Source organism: Anser anser (genome assembly GCF_964211835.1).
Source record: "Anser anser genome assembly, chromosome: 8".
In the NCBI taxonomy this organism is placed as follows: domain Eukaryota; kingdom Metazoa; phylum Chordata; class Aves; order Anseriformes; family Anatidae; genus Anser; species Anser anser.
The window spans coordinates 22,606,736-22,631,544 of record NC_139728.1 but is presented as its reverse complement, the minus strand read 5'-3'; the positions used below and the strand labels follow the sequence as shown (position 1 = coordinate 22,631,544).

The 24,809-nt window shown below is 40.7% G+C and overlaps 1 protein-coding gene and 1 long non-coding RNA gene across 4 annotated transcripts; one reads left to right on the top strand and one right to left on the bottom strand.

The window, feature by feature from the left end:
* Positions 1-522: 522 nt before the first annotated feature.
* LOC310903536 lies at positions 523-24,574 on the bottom strand. 2 transcript variants are annotated; one of them, XR_014587601.1, is made up of 3 exons: positions 24,459-24,574; positions 20,842-21,947; positions 523-1,251 (listed from the first exon to the last, which is right to left on the bottom strand). It is a non-coding gene; the product is annotated as an uncharacterized lncRNA (long non-coding RNA). The 2 variants fall into 2 exon arrangements; XR_014587602.1 differs by lacking the exon at positions 523-1,251 and adding an exon at positions 10,476-14,007.
* On the top strand, positions 1,746-14,797 carry LOC310903532 (riboflavin-binding protein). 2 transcript variants are annotated; one of them, XM_083846972.1, is made up of 6 exons: positions 1,746-1,861; positions 2,704-2,860; positions 3,688-3,787; positions 4,925-5,053; positions 10,346-10,457; positions 14,439-14,797. In XM_083846972.1, exons 2-6 carry the CDS (start codon positions 2,719-2,721, stop codon positions 14,673-14,675), a joined length of 720 nt encoding a protein of 239 aa, XP_083703098.1. In that variant the 5' UTR covers positions 1,746-1,861; positions 2,704-2,718; the 3' UTR covers positions 14,676-14,797. The 2 variants fall into 2 exon arrangements, with proteins under 2 accessions (XP_083703098.1, XP_083703099.1); XM_083846973.1 differs by having other exon boundaries at positions 1,767-1,861; positions 2,667-2,860.
* Positions 24,575-24,809: the final 235 nt, after the last annotated feature.

Here is a 24,809-nt window from a genome sequence, read left to right as displayed (position 1 = left end):
AATTTCCTTTAACAAATTTCTTGGTATAATACATCACACAAAACTACCCAGAGAGTACTTTAAGAAAAAAGAATCAAGATTCGTTTCTCAGGTGATGGAGATGTATAGTTGAGATCTCTAAAAGCTCCTGAGCCTGAGCCTGCTTACATGAATTGCTAACCAAAGCCAAGTCTGAGAAATCACAAACATATGACAATTTTCCTTCCTGCTGCTAGAAACTCTGCCTAATCTCCCAGCAAGTGGTCCCATTTGGCTCATATTCCAAGCCTGAAAAAGATCCCAGTTTCCTATAGTTTAATATAATTTCTATGTCAATTCTGTAAACAGAGGCATTACAAGAAACCTCTGGCATGCTAACACCTTTACAAGTGTGCATGCATTTCAGGCAAACCAAGGAGAAAGGCACAGAATATGTACTATTTCTGTGCCTTTTACCAGGCTGGCGAACCCATCCACTCATCCCAGTGTTTAAAGTGAATGTTTATATCGCACAGTGGTCTTCCTTTTTTATGAAGACACAGAACAAAGTACCAAGAAGGATGCACAAGTCCTTTACATTACAAATCAGCAAGGAGCTCATTTAATTTCAGCCAACACAAGGTCAAGCCACTTGAGGTGAAGGCATAGGTAATAAGGTAGTAGATTTACTTCAGTTTCTTCTTTACTTACTTTATGCCCCTTTAAACTTAAGTGAATTCATTCTTTAAACTTGTCTTAATTAATTTAATTAATTCCAGGGGAAAAAAAAAAAAGTTTCAACTGATCTGAAAATAGCTTTTTTAAGCCGGCAGCATTTTTGCTTCAAGGCTAGAGCCAGAATAGGAATCAATGCTTATAGTTTAATAGAGATTGGTTTGTTATCATACTCAGTAAGTTTGCTCAATGAGATTCACACCACACTACCACTGTGCCAATGTTTGCTTTTTTTCAAGCAAAAAAGGTTTGTAAATACTGACCCCAGAGTATTACCTGACAAACCACTGTTGTGTTTTAAACACAGAAACAAGAGACGCTATTTTCCTTACGCACCTAAATAATTGCAGGGTAGTCAGTGGCGTTGCTTGTTAGAGAACTCAGTGAGATTTGATCCATCAAAGTACAACTATTCATAATCACCATGTCTACCTCCTGTGATGGTTTATGTCCAGATGCAGAATCCTCCCTGCAGAAAGCACACCTCGCAGTGACATCCAGTGAGGAATCACTGTCAATGGGACAAGCGACAGTTTCTTCCAGTGCTTGTGACACCACCTGGAAGGTTATACATAAGGCAGGTAGAGCAAGTGGAGCAAACAGCGGCAGGTTAAAAACAGAATCTTTTGAACAAAGAGCAAAGACCTGGGAATCAGGAGATATGGATTCTCTTCCAGGGGCTGCAGTAAAATTACTGTGTAACCCAAAGCAAGCTGCTGTATCTATAGTTAAAATTAAGCCAGTCAGGCTGAAATATGACATGTTTTTTGCAATGTCTCTAATTCAGTGAAATCTGTGATAAGAGCCTAATGAAACTGGTGTAAAATGAATCTAATAATTAATCACAAATCATTGCAAAATCAGACGGGGGACAATTGTATTTGGTATACAGGAGAGCCGTTGTTTTTCTAATGCAAACCTATGTTTGTACTTTTCTGTTTATCATGTCCACATTTGCAAGCAATAAAAGGGCATTATGTGCTGGTCATTCCATCTGCTTTTGAGATAAATCTATGTTAGCATTTCAAAGGGTCAAGGAACTCTCCAGGGCAAACAAATTCTGGAGCACTGATGCCAGATGGTGTGTATATAAAGCAGAAAATGAGAAAAGCAATTTACTCTGTTTCTGTTCCGGGGAGAAGTGTCACCCAGAAGGACAGCAAAAGAGGTGAGAAACTACTGAGGAACTGTACAGGCAGTTTCTTTCTTCTGTATCATGCTGTTTTCTTTACATCTGAAAAGTTTAGGTACATACAGGAGCTGTGGTTCTTATTCAGGCAAAACTTCCAAAAAGATACTAGGAATATGTAACTAAAAAATTAAGGGTTAAACTAATAAGTTGTATAAAGAATTATGTATGCATTAAATTATGTCGCATGTTCTAGATTTATCTGTATAACTAACTCAATATGTAGTCTTTTAGAGAAATTTTAGTCTCACAGACAAAATGGTTTTTATCTTCCATTTTTGACTGAACTCTACAAGAGAGGCAGAAAATAATTGACCAGATTCGTAAGAATAAATTAGCATAGCCTCAATGAAGGTAAGGTGGAGTTTATCCAACTCAGGTGCTGGCCACCATCTCATAGTCCACTGTTAGCTCATTTGTGGCTGTATTAAATGTGTAATGTCCCATTGAGCAACAGAACTCTGCAAGTTTTAGGACTAATCAATCTTTTCTTCAAATCTAGTGAAGCAGTGGAATATCTCTTGGAAGATAAATTCATCAGTATAAGAAATTTAAAATCATTTTCTTAAATGCTGAAAATAATAATATAGTTTTATTAATAGCCTGAACTAATGCTTTTTTTCATTGGCCACCAAATGCCAAAAATATGTAGTAGAAGTTTTTAGACATGAGCAAAGGAAAGGGAGAATGAGTGTCCTAATATTTATATGTGCATCTCTGCTGAGTATATTTTAGTTGTTTATATACGTGGCTTTTCTTAAAGCAGACTTTTGACTTTCCCTAGAAATAAAAGACACCAGTAAAGACTTCCCTCCATACAGGAAAAGAACTGAAAAATGATGCTGAGGTTTGCTGTCACCATCTTCGCTGTCATAACATCATCTACCTGCCAAAAATACGGATGTCTGGAAGGGGACACCCACAAACTGAAGCCAAGTCCTGAGCCAGATATGCATGAATGCACGCTGTATTCTCAATGTAAGAGTGGAAATGTTTTTGCTGAAGCTAGCCTGGAAGTCCAGCTTCGTACACGCTAATTGTTCTGGCCATTCTTGTAGTTTCTTAAAAGACATTTAAGATGCAGTATAAATTGCATTTGAAAAACCTCCCTCAATGGCATTTTGCTGCATGCAAGTCAAGAATAAGATTCTGGTTCTTAACAAAGTCAGCTGCAAAACTCCCAGTGGCTTTCTTTATCATCTTTTAAAAAACCTGATGCAGTTTACTTTTTTTATATCTCCATCTGCTTGAAAAGCCTTACAGCAAAGATGGCCCATTGTCATTAAGTGAAAGAATATAAATTAATTTAAATATATTAATTGTATTCCCCTCTTGATTGTACTAGTGAATTAACTACTATCCCTATTAAATAATTAAAAACAGCACTCTTTAATTAACTGTAGCAAATTACAATTTTTAGTTTTCCACACAAATTGGAAACAGTTAAACTTCTATAGTGAGCAAAGTATGGTAAGCATGTTTAGTACATTTCTTCAATTCTTTTTTTCTGTTTGGTAACTTTTAAAACGAGTATCCCTCAGCATATAACATCTGGCAGAATACTAGTAGGCTTCGTGGGGCTGCCTGGGCACCCCTTTACAAAGCAGTGTTGATGCCAGTCCCTCTCACTTCTCATTTACACTGCTGCTTCCAAAACCAAAAATGTAAGAGCCTGGGTGCATCTGGTTAGTACCAAGAGACTTTATCATGTTATGGACCAAAAAGATTCACCTTACATTTTTAGTCTTCCAAACATAGTGTTAAAGAAAATCCTTACTGTAAGATCTTTGTTTCATTCCTAACAGCTTCCTGTTGCTATGCAAACTTCACAGAGCAATTGGCTCATTCCCCAGTAATTAAAGTAAACAACAGCTACTGGAACAGATGTGGGCAGCTCAGTAAATCGTAAGTCAGCTTTGATGTTGTCTATGTCCTGGTTCAACAGAGCTGTGCTGTGGCAGCCACACAACGAACGTTAACACACAACGAACGTTAACTCCCTGCAGATGGACTGTCCCTAGGTTGCCCTAGAGAGAATGCCACCCAGTCCCCTTCCCATCATCTCCCCGCTGTATCTGACCAACATCGAGCTCTTCTTTTTCTCCTCTCACAAAGCCCGTCAATCCCTAAGTACACACTGTTTGCGCAGAGGGATTTATGCCTTTTTATCAATAAAAGGTTACGTTTTTTAAAGTTTGCTTTCAGTGTAGAACCAGATCTGGCAATGCAAAGCAGTCGTAAACGCAGCAGGTAACAAGCACGCCGCGCCTCTGTACCACTACAAAGCAACCAGCAGCGAGTGTGAACCCTCCTCAGCACAGGCCAGGTTCCTCTCTTTTTTGGGAAAGCTGATCAACTAGATGATTAAATCTTCCAAACAAAATTCACAAGAGGACAGAAATAAAACTTCTGAATATTTAGAATAAAAATTCTTGTAGTCCTGTGGGTTTTGTAGCCATGAAGAATGTCTTCATAATTAAGATTTTTAGTACCCTGTTAAATGTTAGAGCTGTGAAACATGGCAAGATACAGAAATGAAAGAATGAAAGTACAAAACAATTAAGCAAAAACAGATGTGCAAAAGTCACAGCTATTGCCTGCCACTCCCAGAAGAGCTGTGTTTTTAAGTAACTTCAGCTGGCTGTGGGAAAATCTAAAGATTAGTGAAACCATTAGACTACGACAGAAAAAAATATATTATACTATAGTTTTAAAATATTTTATTATTGCCTTGAATCATCCATGCCAGGAAAACTCAAGGCCTCGAAAGTTTATGGAAAGCTTACACAAATAGGGCTGAAATATGCATGGAAACATTTGTGCAGCCTTTAGTTGGCTACGGTAATTGCACGGTCAGAGTCTGTACACAATGCCAAAAGAATGAGTTTGGAACCTAGCTACAGACACGACAAAACGATGCTTTTCTGTGTTTTTCTCCTAATCTGTAGTATTGTATCCACATCAAAGCAGGTCTAGAAAATTGAAGTTATAGCCCTGATGCTGAGAAATGTGTTTATTTGTGGCTTTTCTCACCCACCACAGCTGTGAAGATTTCACAAAGAAAATCGAGTGCTTTTACCGGTGTTCTCCACATGCTGCTCGCTGGATCCATCCCAGCTACACTGCTGCTATCCAGGCTGTTCCACTGTGTAAAAGCTTCTGTGATGACTGGTAGGTTCACCTTGTTATCGAAGTATCTTTATTTAGTTTTAATATGCCTGTGTTACTCAGGTGTCAGAAAGCACAGGTGCATGAAGCACAGACTTCCTGAGCAAGCAGCAATAACATTTTATAGTGCTGCAACACCTTTCTGGCTTTTCACTTGTTTTTCCTGTTTGTTTCTTGTTTGCCATCTCTACCTTTTCCTCTGTTAAGCTACTGCCTCCAAAGCAATAACGTCACAGGCTGAATGCAGGATGGAGTCATTTTTTGTCACAGCTTAGTGACTCAGAGAGCACCGCCCTGCTCTCCGTGAGGAAGAGTGATGCAGTGGCATCAGAAATGCATGACATGAGAGAGCATTCCCCACGTGCACAGGCACTAAGAGCAGTAAGGGCCCATCCACCCTTTGAAATACCCATGTCTGTGAGTTAGCATTTATTCAGTTAGCATTTCAAGTCTAAATACTCGACCATGAAATGGCACGTTTCTTTTTGTGTATAAAAATGCACTGCAAAATCACGAAAGCAGCCAGTTCATGTATATTTTAATTTTTAAAATATAATTTAATTATATTTAGCCTTTTCTCTTTCCTTCCATCATCCCTGTCTCCAAAGCCACTTCTAAAAGCTTGAATATCGGAGGAACTTGCAGACAAATGATGCTAATAATAATAACAGTAATGAGCAAGCGTAATAGCATTTAATTTTGTTTCCCAAAATACAGCATGAGGGAATCAGATTACTTTTTGAGTGCAAGACATGTACTGGGACAATGCAGCAGCCCCATCTGTCCTTAGTCTTGGAGCAGGAGCATCATATCCAGGTGGAGTACTGAGATTTTTTCAGTGGCCCATATCCAGCATGTATCTCTCCCTCCCTCCCTGAGATGTTCCATCATAAATAATGTCATTGTGCCTCATTCAAGTCCCAACATCATATTCGTGTTGTGCCTAGTAACTACAGTAACTTGTCTGTGTGGTTAAATCGGTGTGAAGCATGGCATGAGCAGCACAGGCTGTGATCGCACTATAGGATTATAACTGCTAGTGTCCCTTGAAGGTAGTGAACTGTGAATGTCTGAATCCTTTAGGATGCCCTGAAAATCATGGAAAACTGTTTTCATACTTTAAAAATGTTACCAAAGAGTTCTTCTTGGAAGCACAGAACATAACAGAACACATGGTAATATACAGCCACGTTCTCTTTCGTGCAGCTCTGTAGTAAAGCTTATGCAACTTCAATATTATTGATGCATGGATCCATTTTCACTTTCATCTCCTCTCCAAGGGGAAAGTCATGCATGCAACGCAGTATTTTGGTACAATTTGTCTTTAAATATGTCTACATCGCCTTTTGCCAAGGAAGGAAACAAGAAGCATGGCTTGTAGTTGTAATGGAAGATAGTGAGAAGGTCTGGTCTATTTCTCAGCTTCCCTAGAGTTTCCTCTAGTGATGAATTTCATTTCTGTTAGGAAATTCCATATGCCTCAGTAACAGATGCGTCATGTGCAGTCTTCCTGCCTACATTTCTGGTAACCTTCTGAACTAAATCCGGATTATTGACCTCCTTGAAGATAAAAGACTGACACCCTGAATTTGCCTCAGTGCTCAGAATCTCAAACCTCAGAACTAAATATCACTGAAACGTGAATGCATTTGGATATCAAAGCATCAGAGGTGCCAGTGGGCTTTAAAGCACACCTAACAGGTGAAGTGATAGAACACCAGAATCTAAACCAGATGTATCCTAAGATAATATAAGTAGAATCCACATCAGTAACACACAAAATCATCAAATTGTTACATTCAGTGAAAATATGATGATGAAAGAAAATAGACCCTGTAAGTTTAGTTCGCATCCATTCAAAATCCTTTTCACAATGAACTGGTTTAAGCCAGCCTTAGTATAAATGAGATCTATACCCAAAGTGTATATGGTGGGTGAGTATTACGTCATAAAATCCTCAGTGTCCCCTGGATATTACCAGAACATCCAGGTAAACAGCATTTTTAACTCTCATTGTTGAAAAGTATGTGTGTATGTGATTGGGAGCTGCTGCACAGGGAAAAGCAGTTAATTTGCCAGAATAGAGAGCCTCCTGGTAGAGAGTAGGCTCTGCTCAAAGCAAATACTGAACAATGATCTATTGCCCTTGCTGGCGTCACAGGCGCCTGGCCTGAATCAAAAATGTAAAGATGACCCATTACTGCGCATGCTGTAATGCGCTACGCCTGCCTAATGCCAATGTCAAACCTACTCCCTCACCCTGCTTAAGGCCTGAGGCTAGAGAGGAGCTTGGACAGAATTCCTACCCTTTCTGGTGATTTAAAGTACCATTTTTTTTCATGTTCTATTCATTGGAGTCCCTTTAGCATGCCGTAGCACTGTTAGGGATGTGACCTACTTTCTCTACATGCCGCGAGTGTGCCTGCTGCATACTGTATGTCTTTGTGGCCAGAAATGTGCAGAGGACTCTGAATGAGCAGTGACTTCATTTAAAAGAAATTCATCTGACTGGCTTGAGGCCTTCTTTTTCTTCCTATTGTCTTAGAATTCCTTGCTCCCTCTAGTCCTAAAACTATTGCTTTTAAAAGAGCCTGAGGTACAAGCCATTTTCTGACCCACCTGTGAAATGGCCCTGTGCCATTTAACAGAGAAACAGCTGATTATAAAGAAAAAAAAAAAAAAGAAAACAGCTTTAATATAAAAATATCCTATCCACTGTGCATAGGGTGCTGGTATGTTTGGAGAGGATCTTTTAAGTATTTATGTCCATGTTTCTCACGGGTTGTAATTAATGTTTGAAGAAACCACTCATGGATTTCTGGACAGCAGTAATCAGACTTTTCAGAAGTCATGATTTTTCATAAACTTAGCTTCCTAATTACTTCCATAGGGAAAGAAAAACCAATGAAAATAGAATTATCCCTTGCTACCTACTTATATAACAAACTGCAGAGTCAGGCAATAATCATAATTAGGAAACATCTCATCTGACAATTCTGTAGGTAACAGTGAATAAAAATTCTTTAATAATCATGTTTTATTCAGATTCCCAAGGAAGACAGAGGTATAATATGAATACCCCAGTTCAGCAAAACTCTGAAATACATACTCCTAAATTTGAAAAGTACAACTGAACGTGACACTAATTAGAAAGAAGAAAAAAAAGAAAGAAAAAAAAAAACAGTTCTGCCCTCCCCTAAACCCCAAGGGCTGCTCATTCTTTTCCCATACCCTATCCCCACCCATGTGCCAGGAGCACTTTTGAGAGGCCGTGAAACGTTCCTAGTCAGGGAACCCACGGGGCTGAAAAATACTTAGCTAAATAAAGGAAGAAAACAAAAAAAGTAAATAAATAAATAAGTAACAGGAAGCCCATGGGAAGGGCACAACTGCTTTTAGTGGAAGTGTTAATATTAGGCAGCTTGTAGTAGATATTGATCTACTTTGACGAAAAGCAATGGATTTAAGTGCATGATTAAAGTGAAGGACATGCCTACATGGCTTGGAGAATCGAGGGCTAATTGTTGAAGCTGATGCTGATATGTGGAGGGTTCATAGATGGTGATTAACAAAAAGTTTGCATTGCTGCTCAGAACTGTGGCGTGCATTCAAGCAGGTGAAGTGACCAGCACTAGAGAAACAGCTGGCACTGGGGAGTTGCCTCCCTCTGTCTTCCTCAGTCAGGCTACCCACATCAGCTAGCAACAAGCCAAAAATTCTAACAGTCCCTAATTGCTCATCCAGTCATGGCACAACCTGGTAGGATCTGCCTAGTGGTATCGTATTATATTAATCTAACAAATTGCAGCCTGTGTTTCCAGCAGAGCTCCTAGATCTGGCAGCAGATTCATGGATAAACACATCTGAGCATTCGAGTCTCCTGCCCCAGAGACTTCAATGTGAAAACGAGAAGCAGGAATATTTTAATCCTAATGTATGGTTTCTGTGTGCACTGCAAATATGCTTAAAGTCACTTCAGCCACCACTGCAATAAAAGCACTAACAGTTAAGTTCAAATGTGCCTGCACCAGTCTACACTCTTGTAATTAGTACTTGTACTTGAGCAACACCTGAAGTCCTGGTGCTGGCTGTGACCTAATTTTCCAGGCACTATGCAGTGAAGGTTCTGCAGATGTACACATCCTCACCTTTCTGCAACTGTAAATGTGCTGCAACGTCTAGTTCCTGCAATTCTGTGACTGTGTGACAACCTCGTATGCCACTGTAAAATATAAGTCTGCTGTCCTTGTGGTATCAAAGTAGTTTTGGAAACATGACCCTGAAGATTAAAAAAGACAAATGGAAAATATGTCCAAAAACATTTGTTATAAATGTTATGTTGAACAACTCTTACTTTTTGAAAGATGTGCCTCATTGGTTTTGGCACTCCCAATTACTGGTGTGAATAGTCTGCCTGAAGCCATTGAGACTAAATTTAAGTAGATGTTAACTGATCTGCAGGAAGTGATCCTTAGGAAAGGTAAGAGCCAAAAAGTAGAACATAAAAGAAGTGGAAGGAAGGAAGGAAATGTTGTAGGATAATGGTAAATCATGAGGACTCTCATCACATAGACCAGCCAGATGCATACGTTACTGGTTCCAGGCCACTTACAGGCTTTTCTTTATATTAATGCTTACGACTTAAAAATCACTTAAAATGTAAAATTTTAGACCTTATACCTTACAAGTCTCTTATTTTTCCTCCTGCACATCAAGTTTAACTTCTTTGAAAGTGTTCTTAGCTTATAAGATTTTGTCGTTTCCAGTTTTTCCCTCTGTCAATGAGCAATCCTCATAGTAATCTGATGCCCGGGAATTATCATTCATCCTTTCCAATATCAATTCATAAATATGAACTTTCCCTACTTCCCTCTCAGGTGACAGTTCACTCTTAGGGTACCTGCACTGTGCCACGATAATGACAATGAGCATTCATGAAACTCCCTCCCACACAGTACTTTCTCACTTGGTAACATCACCAAACTTACCCAAGCAGAAAATAGTGTTGCTCCTCAGAATGTGAGCCCTTTACTTAAATCTGTGAGTATGAAATGCAGTGGGTGAAGTGTTTAGTTTTCACTGGGATTTAGGTCTTCCTGTCCAGTTCAGAGTTTATGTACATGTCAAGCTAAGGTAATGTGCACATTTCTTGCAGATCAGTTGTTAAGATGCGCTGTGTGACCATATCATACTGCTAGCATAGCCCCAAGACTTTTTGAGCTGAATCTCTATTCTATAGTCCACTGAAAAACAGCCAGGAAAATAACTGTGTCTTCCACACCGATCTCCATGAAGGTTTGAAGCCTGCAGAGATGATTCTACATGTGTTCATAACTGGCTGATGGACTGGGAATGGAATGAAAATGGAGAAAACCACTGTAAGGATAAATGTATCCCATACAGTGAGGTAAGAAAATATGGTCGATTGGGGCAGAAGAAAAATGACATTGAGTTCTTTTCCTGAATACTTGGGTGTAAAATGCAATATGAAAATTATTTTTACTTCAGAAGTTTCAAGCTATACCTACATCAGACTTTTCAAATATATACATTTTAAAGCATTTATATTTATGTAGATCTCTCATTAAATATACATACATTTAGTTAATCACCATACATACCACTTGTGATACAAGAATAAATGTTCAAGCAGCACTGATATGTTAACCACAGTGGGGGTTGGACCATAAAAGATAAATGAACTTTGGTCGTACAATAGAAAAAGACATCGAGATGCATTTTATAAGATTCCTTACATGATGTAGGGCTTTACGTGCCCCTGTCTTTTTTGATTGGGATGTAAGTTCCCAAGTCACTAGGAATTTTTAAGGCTTTCTTACTTTTTAGACTTCCTTGCCCTTTTCTCTAGTTCAAGTCCTTCTCCATAGTCCAAATCCTTAAGTCCTTGCATTCTTCTAATTGTCTCCCTTTTATTCTCCATAGACCTGTCATATCTCTGATGAGTGTTCTGTGTCTGTCAACAGCTAGACAGAGCTAAGTTTGTTCTGTTTAACACTGGAAGTTAATAAGCAGCACTGACAAGCTTTCTGGGAGCTCATCCCATCTTTCTGAGAATGTTTGATAGTTAGGATAAATAATTTTATGAAAAAAAAATGTATAAAAAGAGAAATTGCAAGACTTATAGGAGGAAAGTTGCCTGGAACCTGATCCACAGACTTTCAAGAGTCAGGAAGGATTTTTTTCAAGTGACTCAAGTAAGTTTAGGATCAGGGCAAGATTATACAGCTCAAAACTGCTACATTTTTGGAATATTATTAACATTTGAACTTCACTGAGTATATAAAAACTGTCCAAACTGAAGAAGTGAAGAGAACATATGTGCAGTGCTTAAGGACTGGTAATAAGGCTTGCAGAGATCCCACATTTGTTGTTTTGAAATCCGTTCAAGTGCATGTGCTTCCAGAAGTCAGTTCAGTAACTGATATAAGTGGGAAGTCACAGTCCAGTTAGTGCAGGATTGGTGTCTGCCCTGTAGAATTGGCACTAAAAAGTAACAGTGACACTAATCAGCAGGCTCAGGAAGGTGGCCAAAAAACAAATGGGTTGAAGAAAGTTACAGCTTAATTTCCCAGATACGCTAAATCATCAGTAGTTTCAGATGAAGTGAAAGCAAAATGATAATCTCCATAAATAATCTCCAGTCCCTGTTCAAACTGTCCCTAGTCCAGAGACAGAAGGGTTCAACCATAAATTCCCTGGTACTTATTTCTTGAAGAAAACATACCATCTGCTGGGAAAAACATGCAGCCAATGCAGAGGTCTTATCACTTAAAGCCAGATGCAGCTCTTCCTAAAATAAGTGGAACCACACCCCACATTGCCCATGTTTTTTACCAAACATAGGCTTGCATGGTAAGTAAGAATAAAGATGAAGCTGCTTCAGATCAATTAAAAAAACACATTTCCCATATGAAAAAGAGATGATATACAAACACTGGAGTAACGTGGTTTGCACCCAACTCATGGAAAAGAAAGTTACTGTTATCTGGAAGGCACAAAAGGCTCTCCAATGTCAGAGCACAATGGACAGACCCTTGCTTTCTTTTGATGCTCTCAGTTCACACAGAGGAGCAATCAGCAGCCCTACATATGACATATGCATGTGGTTGTAAGGACTATTTGGAACAAATGATGAATATTAAGAATGTACAATGGATCGTAGCCAGTTTTAGCCTGGCTAAAGTGAAGCACATTTGATCATTGCTCTCCCGGCGGAGTGCTTCCCAAGTGCTGTTAATGCACAGACTAGAACACTTCAAGAAGCTGAAGAATCAGAAGCCTTTGCAGTAAATTAGGGACATGTTTGTTAAATGGGCTGTGAGTACTGTTTGTTTGCTGCAGCATTCTGGCTATGCTCTCATCTTTACACAGTTAGGAGGAAGGCCAAAATTAAATTTAACAAGTAGAAGAGCATGAGTACACGTTACAGAACCTGTGGGAAATAAGAATAGGATGTAGCCATGACTCTTGCATATGGACCTAAGGAAACTCACATGACAGATTTATATTTTAAGTGTGATTAGGTGAGAGCAGGTAGAAATCCAGAAACTGGACAGGAACTGGAAGAAAATGTCTCATGCTGCATAGAAGCACAGGAATGGCTGGAGAGAAAAAGCTCAGATCCAGCTGCCCTAAGAACACGAGAAGAGAACTAGATGCAGCAACCTTTCCATTTCTGACCCTGCATTGCTCCCAGCTGGCAGTACACTAACCAACCTCCACAGTCCTCCTCCAGCAAATGTAGCATCCACAGAGCAAGCCCTTGCCAGGGCTGGAGTGAACTGAAAAGATATATTACAGACTAGAGCTTTTGTGGCTTTTTGGAATGGATTCTCCATTATTTGCACAGGATAGATTTCTAAATCAAAAGCGGTGATTATATTTCATCTCATCTGCCTTCCTGCACAGTCCAAGTCAGCAGAGTTTTGCACGTGGGGAGATGAGGAGACATCTCGTAAGGAGAACTTGCAGAAAATCTGTGGAGCAGAAGCTGCAGGACTACAGATGATCAGTCCCACTTCCAGATGACAGATTTAACCGTGTAATCACCAACTGTTTGCACACAGAACACCTTCCACGCAGAGTCTCCTGACAAAGACAGAGCACCTAGATTCAGCGTCAGATCTTTGTATGCACTGCTGCTGCTGATAAACCAGCACACCATCCAGAAATCACAGCACAAAGAGAAATGCTGTCACAATACTGAATCAGTGTCATGTGCAAGGACTGCTTGTGCTATCACAGATGAAACATGTCTTCCTGGGAGAGAGCCTGGTGACACGGTCAAGGTGACAAAGTGAATCAGTGACAGTCCTGCTGCCTGGTCCTCTGCTTCAGTCATGAACAGTCTCTCTCCTTAACTCCCAAGGCTTCTACTCCTGCCATCTACATCCTTCCATCCCCAACTTCATTCTTAGCTTTGCTTGGGAAGTATCTAAAGCTTCTTTTAGAAACGTAAAAGATTGAACTTCAACAACAAACACATGAGAGAAAAGCAGGCAAGATAAAGTGTGTATCGGGCCTGCTCTGCGCCTGGACATGATAACTCCTAAGCTAATATTCTTTAGGCAAGCTCAAGCTGGGAGGACAGAAAGTTGTCACAATGGGGAAACAAGAAATATCTTTGTTGTATGGCTGCATGGGTCCTGTGACAGAGAGGCCTTACAAAATGATATAGCATCAAGAACAGGACAAAATCACTTGCAGAGAGTTCAAGAAGCTGCAGTTTGCAATTTCTTGAGCCAGAAAGCCCTTTGCACCACTGGATAAAGCACTTCAGAGGCAGACTGGGGGCCCAAAGTTGTATGTCTTCTTTTCATCAAGCAGTTTCTGAGTTATGTCCCTTCTCTTTGTGAGGTTCTGCCTGGTCATGATGTACACTGCAGCAGGCACAGTGTGATCCCACAGAGCTGTGACTCCACTGGGCTGTCTCAAGCCTGTAAATAGATTCCAGTTTTCAAAACACTCAGTCTGGCACTTTCAACACTACTCAGAGCCTGAGACATGTCAGAGTGCCCTGACACGCTGCAAGTCATACAGCCTCTTGTACGCAGCTTTAGTCTGTCAGCCCCAGAAAGCTAGCTGGGCCGGCAGCCCCACGATGGAAACAAAGGGCTGGCTGTTCATCACATTGCGCTTCGTGTAATCACTCGCTCTCACAACAGGCAAATCTCTTTTGCCAGTGGTGGGACTGGATAATATTTTAAAGTGATGAAGTATGGCACAGAACATGACAGTGGATGACTGCAGACTGCTTTTTTATAATGTTGTGCCATTTTTTTAAAATTGATGTTTACCAAATTGATACTAATTGATTTAACTCAATTATTTGTAAAAGTAATTGATGCGTTTCTTATTTGACACACAGATGTATGCAAATGGAACCGACATGTGTCAGAATATGTGGGGGGAATCATTCAAGGTGAGCGAATCCTCCTGCCTTTGCTTGCAAATGAACAAGAAGGACATGATGGCAGTCAAGTATCTCCTCTCTGAAAGCTCAGAGGAAAGCTCCAGTATCAGCAGCAGTGAGGAGCATGCCTGCCAAAAGAAACTCCTGAAGTTTGAGAAAATACACGGAGAGGAAGGGGAAGAGGCAAGATGAATGTTGGTGGATGCATGTCAGCAGGAGAGAAATCATTGTGGAGGCTGGGCTCAGGGCATCATGCCAGCCTGCCTTATCCCTCACTTCCGAGAACATAATAAATCAATGGTTGGTTATATTAATCCTTCTCTGATTTTTTTGCCTCTGCATCACAAAGCTCCCAGGCAAGTTAGCGCAGGTGTAATCTTGTGACTTGAACTGGAAGCCTGGAGGTAACATCAAGGGGTTGATTTTCAAAGATGAGAAAGCACAGGCAGCTCCTGATGACTTAAGGTGGAACAGTGAAAACTAGAGACCTCTGGAAGGCCGTGCTAGTAATGTACTAAATCTTCAACCCAAACCCTTCGTTAGTGTAGGGACAATCACTCATGTCACAAATTCCTGTGTGCCAAATGCTGCTCAGACAAAGAAGAAGTGCTGAAGGCAGAAATAGGTCAGTAAGCCTGGATACTGGCAACTGAAAATGTATTTATTTTGTATTTAAAAAGAAAAAAAAAACTTGCATAATGGGGGATTGTGATGTATTAGGTAAATCCCTGGATCCATATATGGCCAGTATACAGTTGGTCTGGGCCTTTACCTGAAACAATAGCAGTACCAAAATCTCCTAAAATATGAATTTGAGCCATAATTTTGAGTGCAGTTAATCCCATGGAACAACTACAAACAGAATGAGCTCTGACAAACAGAAGCATCGGGGAGGGCCCAGATCAGGTTTTTCCCATCAGTGTTTCTGCTTGCCATCATCACTGATACCATCAAAGTAAAACCGAGATCTGCACCAGTCCCAGGAGGACTTATCAGGTAAAGATGAATGAAATCCTGCTTTCACTATGCTTGCATACCTCCTCTGACACTGCTGGAGAGCAGAAAGGCCCATGCCATTCTGTACAGCCTTTCACTGGGGTATTACCAGGGCAGTCACGAAAGGATTTAATTCTGGGGGTCAGATTATCATCATGTGAAAACCAGCATCCTCTCAGTGCTTGCTGTGGAGTGAGACACCTTACAACATTTAAGGATCTGGCCCGCAGTTGAAACAATGACTTGGCACGCCCTGTTGAACTAGGAAAATGTTAAAAATCCATCACACTCTTCACTGGGCTGTTTGTTTACTTTAGTGGTTTCACACAGCTGCAATGGTAATGCTAGACCCATGAGGTCACGCTCTACTTCTAACCAGCTTCTCGGTATATTTAACAATGGAATAATTCCTACCAGTATTGCATTGTTTTTAGAATGATGCTTTGTCACATCTGTATTTTACGCCTACTCAGTTTGTTAGTTCTACAGCCTGAAAAGTAAGAACAAGAATTTAGCCTTCTGTAAAGCTCTGCCAGCCCTTTTTCCCCTTTCACCTTGTTCTTTCCTGCCCTTCTTGATTGTAGAGGCACCTGAGTCAGAGCAGAAACTTTCCTTTCTGTTTTGCTGTGCAAAATTAATTCAATAATTAATCATCCCCTTTCACTAGCATAACAACAGCTTCTTCTGTACCACCACTGCCAAAGATTTCCTTTATATTCTGTTAAATTTAGCACAATTGTCTCTGCCTGCATCTCTGCTCTGTTTTTCCCATCCCCCTTTATTCTCTTTGCTCTAGCTAGCTAAGTCACCCTTGAAACCACTCTCAACAAAGTTCTTCCGTGCTTAGTTTCAGGATGACCCATGAGACTGGCTATGCATGCTCTTGAACAGCACAGGATCCTACAGCAGCTAAGAGAGCAAGACCATTTAGCTCCCATTCATAACTTTCCCACTGACTCATGATGTACCCTGAGCAAGCCATTTAACTCTTCTGTGACCCTGGTGATTTTGCAGGGCGACCGTATTTCTTATTAGCCATCTCTTTTCTAAGCCAAACAGTCAAGACCTACCCAGTTGTCCCTAACACAGAAACTGTCCCCTATGCTTTGGTCACTCTGATTGATTCAGATATGTTTTGTTCAAATACAAGTTATCTTCCAGAAAGAGTTTTAGTCTTGATTTAAAACTGCAAACAATGAAGAGATTGCACTTGACAACTTGTTTCCTCAGTGTTAAAGATTATCCTAATTTAATATTTGTCATGTTTCAACTTTCAGCCACTGTTTTTTGCTAAACCCTTTTGTATTACAGGGTTCTTCAATATCCAGCACTGCTTTCCCACTCAGCAGCATATACGCTTGACCAAATTGCTTCTCAGTCTTCATTCTGAACAGCTCATTCCATTCAGTTTACAGATCATTATAAGACATTCCCTCTGCCTTCAGAGCATACTTACATTTCTTCTCTGTACCTGCTCCAGTCATGAATATACACCCTAAATTGTACACATCAAAACCATACTCTATGGCAGCACCAAGGGTGAGCTACAGAGAGAGGACCACATCCCTGCATCTCCATATGCTTCCCAAATTGCACTGCCCATGTCTACAAGAGCCTTGTTCTGATTATTTGCATGCCTCCAGTGTCTCTGTGTTATGATTTTTTGGCATTATTCTCTTCCAGCTCCCTGATCCCAGAAGTCTGAACAGTGATCCTAACTCTCAGGTGTATTGCTTTGAACTAGGCTGTACTACAAACCCTTTGTGTGAACGGACCAACCTTCCTAAGCCACCATTTGCTCTATCTACCGTGCGCTTTCAGTAACTTACCTCTTAGACAATCTCTGTGTCCCTCAGAAATGTTATCAGTGGTAATTTTAGATTTACAAAAAGGTTAGCATAAAGGGAAAAAAATAACACAAACCACTAAAAAACAAACTACAAAAGCATGCAGTGAAGGTTAACCAGGGAAAAGAAAGATCCAAGCTACTGATGACTGCAGACATCCCCAGCTAATGCTGACTTTATTTGGTGCCTGCTATGCATCACAGCAGAAAAGCACATGCCCTCCTTCCGGACCCACACTAGCCCAGACAACTGAAACATCTCTGTTTTTAATGACACTACGCTCAACTAAGATCTTTATCAAAAAGTCACAATGGAAGATCAAATGCTTTGTGAAACATGTTGTGAAATACGTTTCTACAGTAACCTGTTGGAACAAGTCCTACAAACTTTATCAATAAATTAACTTTCAACATGACAGTGTTGATAACAATAAAAGCTAGCGCCAATTATTGACTTATCTGCTACCTGGCCATGCATCAGCTTTTGTACAGTGCTGCTTGGTGTCATGTTAACCATAATACAGCTAACTGGGTCACCCTGCTTGCTCCATTTATTTAGTTTTCTTTCCTTAAATATTAACACAATACTATGAGTCTTCTGAAATTTCACTGAAATGCCAGGAGTTATTACAGATGAGATCTCTCTGGACAAATCCATTAGAGCTCTTTAGTATAGGTTATCTGGGCCTGCTGATTAAAAATTATTAGTGTTACTCATGATGATGAACCTCATCTTTAACTACTCAGTGACTGAAAAGAACTTCATCATCCTTCTGCAGTGCAAATACTTAATCCTACATTTATTTCAGTACTAGGCATTATTAACAAAACCTGCCCTCTGCATCTTGTGCCAGCGGAAGGCTTTCTTCGTCAATTGTTTTCATGTTCAGTTTAGTTGTGCCAGCCACAATTTCCTGTATTGTCTCTAGAGTCCCCAGTCTATTTTAGAGTTCATAATTCTCCATTGATATTGATTGCAATATAGCTTCCCTTTTAAAAAATAATAAGCATTGATAATGATGACATTTTCAACTTCTGTTGCATTTTTCATGTGCAGGTTTCACTAAGAGCATTTTATAAATATTAATTAATCTTCAAAATATACCTGAGAGGAAGATGATAAGTAGTGAGAAGCAAACTGAGTCACTGAGAGAGAGTCAGTAAGAAACTTATCTGATCACTGCAAGTATTGCAGAACTAGGACTAGCACGAACAAGTTGTTTCAGAGCCTTATTTCACCCTGCAAATTAAGTTGTGCTTTATAAGGTATTCCTTAGACAAAAGTTTTTATGTAAAAATTATAAGAGATATTTTATGAAATAAAATATCACAAAAAAACTCACAGTACAACTAACTATTGAACAAAGTATTTCCGTGCAACTTGAATGATAACAAAATGATAAAAAATTATCATTGTGAGTTTATTTCAGACAAATAATGTCAAAACAGGCTAATTTCCTTTACTGAGATACAACAGCCTGATAAAAAATAAAAGAAAGGTGTAGATGGGATATAGCCTTTTAAATGTTTTGATAGCATTTTTATAACATTCGATGTGACATCCTGATAAGGAAACAGAGAAAACCAAAGTGCAAACAAAATCAGCATAACAGAGGCACACAACTGGCTACAAATATATTAGAATATTACTGTGAGCATGTTGTCATTACATTCTTTTGCTAGGAATTCCAAAGGCTCTGTTCTGATTCTAGTCAATGCTTTTGTTCATGTGGACAATGAAGCAGATATTTTGCAAGCACTTTTCAGGACAAGATTAGAGTAAAAATGACCAGAGAACTAGTCCAAGCCCCCCAGGGTGAAATTCTGTAAAGGAAAATGAAGAATGTTTGCACTGAAAAAGGCAAATCAAGGAAAAATATAATCAGGGAAATAAATGGCAAGGGAACAGCAGAACGGCCAAGGAACTGGGATGAGTATTAGCCACCTTTGCCATTTACAGTTGAAATGTTACACTGTGGAAGTTTTTATCTTTTAAGGCTTCAGTATATGCAGAGTCCTGGATGTCCTGACTCACAGAGCAAGCAAATTCAGGACCTGCAGCCATCCTACTAACAGTTACAGAGTTCGTGACATATCTCACGTTCCACGGAGGCACTGCTTCTGGAATGACCCCACTACATGCGCAGGCCGTGGAACGTGATGGGTATCTTGCAGAGTTTAACTCTATCCATCTTCTCAATGAAATCAGCTCACAAGCTCTGTCAATACAAGTGCAATACTTCCTAGGAGAATGACTATATAAAATAAAGGGAATAAAACTAGCGGACTTTGTGCACATTTTATGGTTATTTTCCTCCCTTTATTTTCTGTTCAAAAGTTTTGCATAACTGGGATTCTATTTAAAATTTGTCACATGCTCTGGACAGCTCAGAGGTCTGTTGTGTGTTTGCTTTACTTTATTATCCTAGGGAACACGGTGATTTAGACAAGAAGAGTCCAAAAAGCATTAGGATTTGGATTACAATTTGAAACATGGCCAAACCTTACTAATGGCAAGACTAAAAGTCCCGTGTTCCTGAAGACTGACAATCCTCTAGCACAACTCATTTTTCCTTTTGATAAAAAAAGACTTGCACCTTCAATAAAGTCACCTTAGTGAGCAGGTCAGTGTGAAGCTGCAGGACAACTCTAGATAGACAGCGAAAAAAAAAGCCAAGCTATGAAATCAATCATCTACTTCAGGTAAGTGTAAGGACACAGTGAGGATCAGACCCCAACATCAAGCACCTTCCAACACCTCCAAGAAAAGGTTGCAGAGATCCCTTCCTACTAAGATTTAACATCTCAGAGAAATGAGAGAAGGAAACTCTCCCTGCTGCACAGTTTTGCTTCCCTTTAGCTACTAAAAACATATCTCTATGGCCTCTGTTTTGATCACCAACTGCTCTCCGAGTCTTAGTATTCTTTTGGCCTCCTTCCTTAGAAATGCAGCGAGCTCTCTGTGGAGTTTGCCTTGGTTCCCCTCTCAGACAGCTGTGATTAATTCAATGTTCATGCTCTTGAGTTAATTCTCTCATTAGATCACTTCCCTTCTTCATGAAATGATTATTCCCACAGGAGAAATGAGAAAGACTAAAACAATATTGTGCTAGTATCTGACACACTACATCCAGGATGTTTACTTTAAATCAAGTTGCCTGGAATTGCTCCAGACCGATGGCTTAAACAAGGATCTTCGAACCAGCGGGGAACTAGAGCCACGCATGTTGCACAACATTCCCATTTCACTGGAATTCCTCCAAGCTTCCTGCTAGGTAAGTGTACCCAGAACACAAACCTCTCCACACAAGTAGGTCAGATGACACCATCCTTTCATTGCTAGAGCATACTTTAAGACTGAAAAGGTGTTTTTTTTTGGGGGGGGGGTTATTTTGTATTATACACCAATCACCACCTTTCTACCCAACACTACTTGTGAAGGTGAACCCTGCAGCACAGCGCTGAAATACTGCCAGTGCTCCTGAAACCACAAGCCATTATCTGTGTGTTACTCACCAGGACTGTCACATTCTCTCTGGAGGCTCCTGCAGCTCATACGTGCTCCCCAATTCTGCTGTCTGCCAGGTGGCTCTGCTGGGCATGGCTGGGCATCTAAGGGCATCGCCCCATCCAACTGGACTCCAGCACAGCCTGCTACTCAGTACCTGTAGTGCAAAGTGGATGCTCGTGAGAGTTTCTCAATAACCACTTTAAGAATGCTGAATCTGTCTGGACTGACAACTGTGATATCAGGCAGTTACTCCAGTGTCACCTTTACCTGAAGCCATGTTACAGTAAGAGTAAGAAAAGCACTTAATTACTAATTCCACAATAGACAAAAGCATTCACAAAGGCGTCTAAAGATGAAAAGGACAGGAGAGAGAAGGCACTTCAATAAGCTTGACAATTTCTTTTAACTAACTGTTCAGCTGATAAATGGGCAGAGACATCACCACCTTGCTGGTCAGGTGAAAACTTAGGTTTCATGTAGCAATACATCATGGGGCTACCTGTGCAGAAAGGCTAGCTTTGAAGGCCCCTCGTGCTCTCCATCTTTGATCAACTCTAGTTCAGATCTCTACCCTACACACACACAAATAATTGTCAGGGTTCATTAATTCTCAGGGGAAGAAAGGTAATAGCTCTTGGGCGTGGCCCAAACCTGCCAAGAGAGTCTTCTCGTATCTGGCATAAGTCTGGACAACGCGTTATTTCACTGTAAAGCACAACACCTTTTCCCACTAAGACAGGAAACATCCAGACCCTGAAGGGAAGCTTCTTCAGCCACTAAAGCTTACGTACACCTAAGCAGACAACAGGTTTGTGCAGGTATCTAATTAGAATCTAGTGCCTGTGGCTTATTAGAGGCTTTTGACTGAGAGTACACAAGACGATAACCAGTCCCATTGGGGTGATAAGGGGTTATCCACCACTCTGTCTTTCGAGAAATACCTTGAGAGTAGCCAGGGAGCCTCTTCGGTTGTCTGTGTTGCATGAAAGTGAACTCCAGCAGCCTCTCCCATCTTACCCAGCCAGAGGCAGCAGACTCATGCAGCAGGTAACTCCACTCCTCCACTAAAAAAATCCCGCATCGGCAGAGACTGCTGATCTGCGTCATTGCCCTGTGCATGCAATGACATCCAGGGTAAATGTGACATGTGGGCAAGTTTAGTCCTTAACAGAGAGAAGATATTTTGGAAGTGTAAGAAGTGTAGCTTAGTGCACTACAGATATCTCTAGTCCTCGTAAACTCTTGGTGGTTCTGTACTTCTGCAACATTGGCTTCCCTGGGAGAAGTTTGAGTTCAAGTTCTCATGAAATGTAAGGAAGTGGAACAAAAATGGTTGTACCTTATGAGGGTTTTGTGACCTGGACACCAAAGCATAAAGTAAGCTTCTTTCCTTTGTAGTGAGGCTGCCCAACACCTCTCATCAGATAGGTCAAGTGCATTAAAATACAGCCAACTACATTAAAATACAAGTAGTAGCTACAGTGGGTAACAAAAGAACAGCAGAAAAACAGTAACTGAAAAGGCAGATTGCAACTGGCCATACCAACAAAAGATTACAACAGATGCATTGGCACAGAGGACAAAGTGCAGATATACTCTGCAGTTTGGTACAGGAAGACTTCATTCCCATTGGAAATGGGGGAGGAATTTGACCTGGCAAATTCTGATTGACTTGCATGGAAAGGGATTCTCTATCTCAAAACATCCCACAGGGTTTGTCATACCTGCAAATAGCCAAGGTATGAGTTTCATGTCTCCTCTGCAACAGAGAAATTTAGCAGACAACCCTCATAAGGATCACTTTGGGGATACTGCTTGAATGCTATGTCAAAATGATCCCCAAAGCTATAGGTATAATGGAGAGGCTTTTCACTGGAGGCAGAAAGGCAACATTTCAAATTAATTATTATTTCTTGTAGGTTTTTTGAGACTAAAAGCTTTCCATCTTTATGGAGTTTGGAAAAAATAATAATAATCTTACCTAACAAAGACCTTCCTGTGACAGAGAACTGCAACACCCGCACAAGTAATACCTTTTAGCCACCCATTTTTGCTGTATGTTCAGAAAGTACCATCCTGTAGAGATAGCACCATCTGCAGGATTTGAGAGATGGAGCACAGACACCTTACTCAGCAGAACACTGCCCAGGCATCTGGAAAGGTTTTCCAGAGAAGTCTTCAGCCAGGGAAATCTGAGCAGCCACAGGACTCTGCAGGATAACGCAAGAAGGACTGCAATCCTTCCTGGTGCTCTGGCACAGCACAGGTTTGTTTTTTTTTTTTTAAGAGAAAGCCTGAGTAGCTTGTCTGTCAGATTATTCCCACTGAGGGGTCTTGGTACCATAACGGCAGCAATTCTATGCAAGCATGGGCAGTGGTGCACATGGAGGAGCAGTGAGCATGCCTTTTGTGTCACCTGTCCCATATGTCAGTCAGCATTCAGCTGGTTTATTGACAAATGTCATGTTAGGAGTCTATTAAATTAAAATTGAAGACACTTTAACTCCTTCACTGCAATAAGTTGTCATTCTTTGGTGTGTGTTAATCAAAAGGCTCCTCGTTACACAGTATAATTTCACACTGTCAAATGTACTTTCAGACTTATTCCTGAAAATCTACAGCTTGTTTTAGGAGATACATAATAGTATACAGGAGCATTAGCTCCATCTTGTATGGCTTCTGTGTGGTTATTAAAAAAATACGCTGAAGCAGTGCCCTCTTCAGGATGTAGAACCATCCAGCCACATTAATGTAGTATAGGACAGGCCTTCGGGGCAAAATCAGCAGTCTCAGCAAAGTATTCTGTGTCTGTAAATTTGGCGCTATGGTGTGAAATCCTAGTGCTGGCTAAGTGTCTAACAGCTGACATCAGCCTGCAACTGAGCCACTGGCATTTAGGAGAATTCTAAGCCTTTTACTCACAGGCCACTTCCGATGAATAAAATGTCAGCACAAAGAGGGGTCTGGTTTCTTTTACCGATTCATCAATGAAAGAAAAATCTCAAAGTATTTATTAGCCGAGATCCAAATGTATGTTGCCTCATACCAGCACGCATCCATCTGTGTGTGCTTGCAAAAACCTTATTTTTCTATCTAGGTCTATATTTTCTATGAGTATTTTTTTAAGGCCAGCTTGAAAGGTAATTTTACCATTCTAATGTCAAGAATGAAATGCTGATGAATGGAGAAACCAACAGTCCCCAGGGAGTATCACAGTTCAGATTCCTTCTAGAAGCATATTTAAAAGTTATTACAATGAAATGCAGAATCATGAGAAAAGCCTGAGGGGCCATGACCATTGTAACTGTAAGCAGACATGTTTTTCTTTCCCATTCTCACAATAAATAGATATGGAAGTGTTCCAAGAGGCTCTCTGATTGCTTTTTGCTTTGGCTGCATGTCACGTTGCTCGAATGGCTGTGGAAAACTCAGGAGGGATGCTTTTGTCTCTGAATCAGTGCTGGCTTTGCCGGACCCACTGACTGTGTGCGTGTAACTTAGTTTGTGCTGCTCTTCCCTCAGTCAGTGCCCAGACACGCAATGACTCAGTGAATTACACAAAGATGGAAGCGTGCCGTGCCTCAGGATCAGCTCTGACCCCAGGGACCCACACAGTACTTACTACAGGGTGCTGTGATGGAGCATCTATTCCGGCTTGAAGAGGAAGGTCCAAACACAGCATGATGCCACACAGAAAGCAGTGTATGGGCTGGCTGTGCCTTCAGTCAGCGAGCTAAGGACAAGCAATTCCCTGGGCAGGTGCCAGCTGTGGTCTCCCCCCAGCACTGCCATGTTTTTCCCTCACAAGCACACCTTAAACTGGCTGGGAAAGGCAAGCCTGAGGGAAATATGACTGAGGTCAGCGCACATCTGCTGCTCCCCTTCAGCACTACAGGCAGGGAGCGAAGCAGATGAAACCTCACACAAGAAATCTTCTGACAGAGCTGACAGCGCGCCCACGGGGCAACCAGGC

Bases quoted from the DNA above. Each gene is read 5' to 3' on its own strand.
- LOC310903532 (XM_083846972.1), top strand. From the start codon at position 2,719: ATGATGCTGAGGTTTGCTGTCACCATCTTCGCTGTCATAACATCATCT. The intron at 5,054-10,345 runs GTAGGTTCACCT...ATCTCCATGAAG, and splicing joins AAAAGCTTCTGTGATGACTG to GTTTGAAGCCTGCAGAGATG. The intron at 10,458-14,438 runs GTAAGAAAATAT...TTTGACACACAG, and splicing joins AATGTATCCCATACAGTGAG to ATGTATGCAAATGGAACCGA.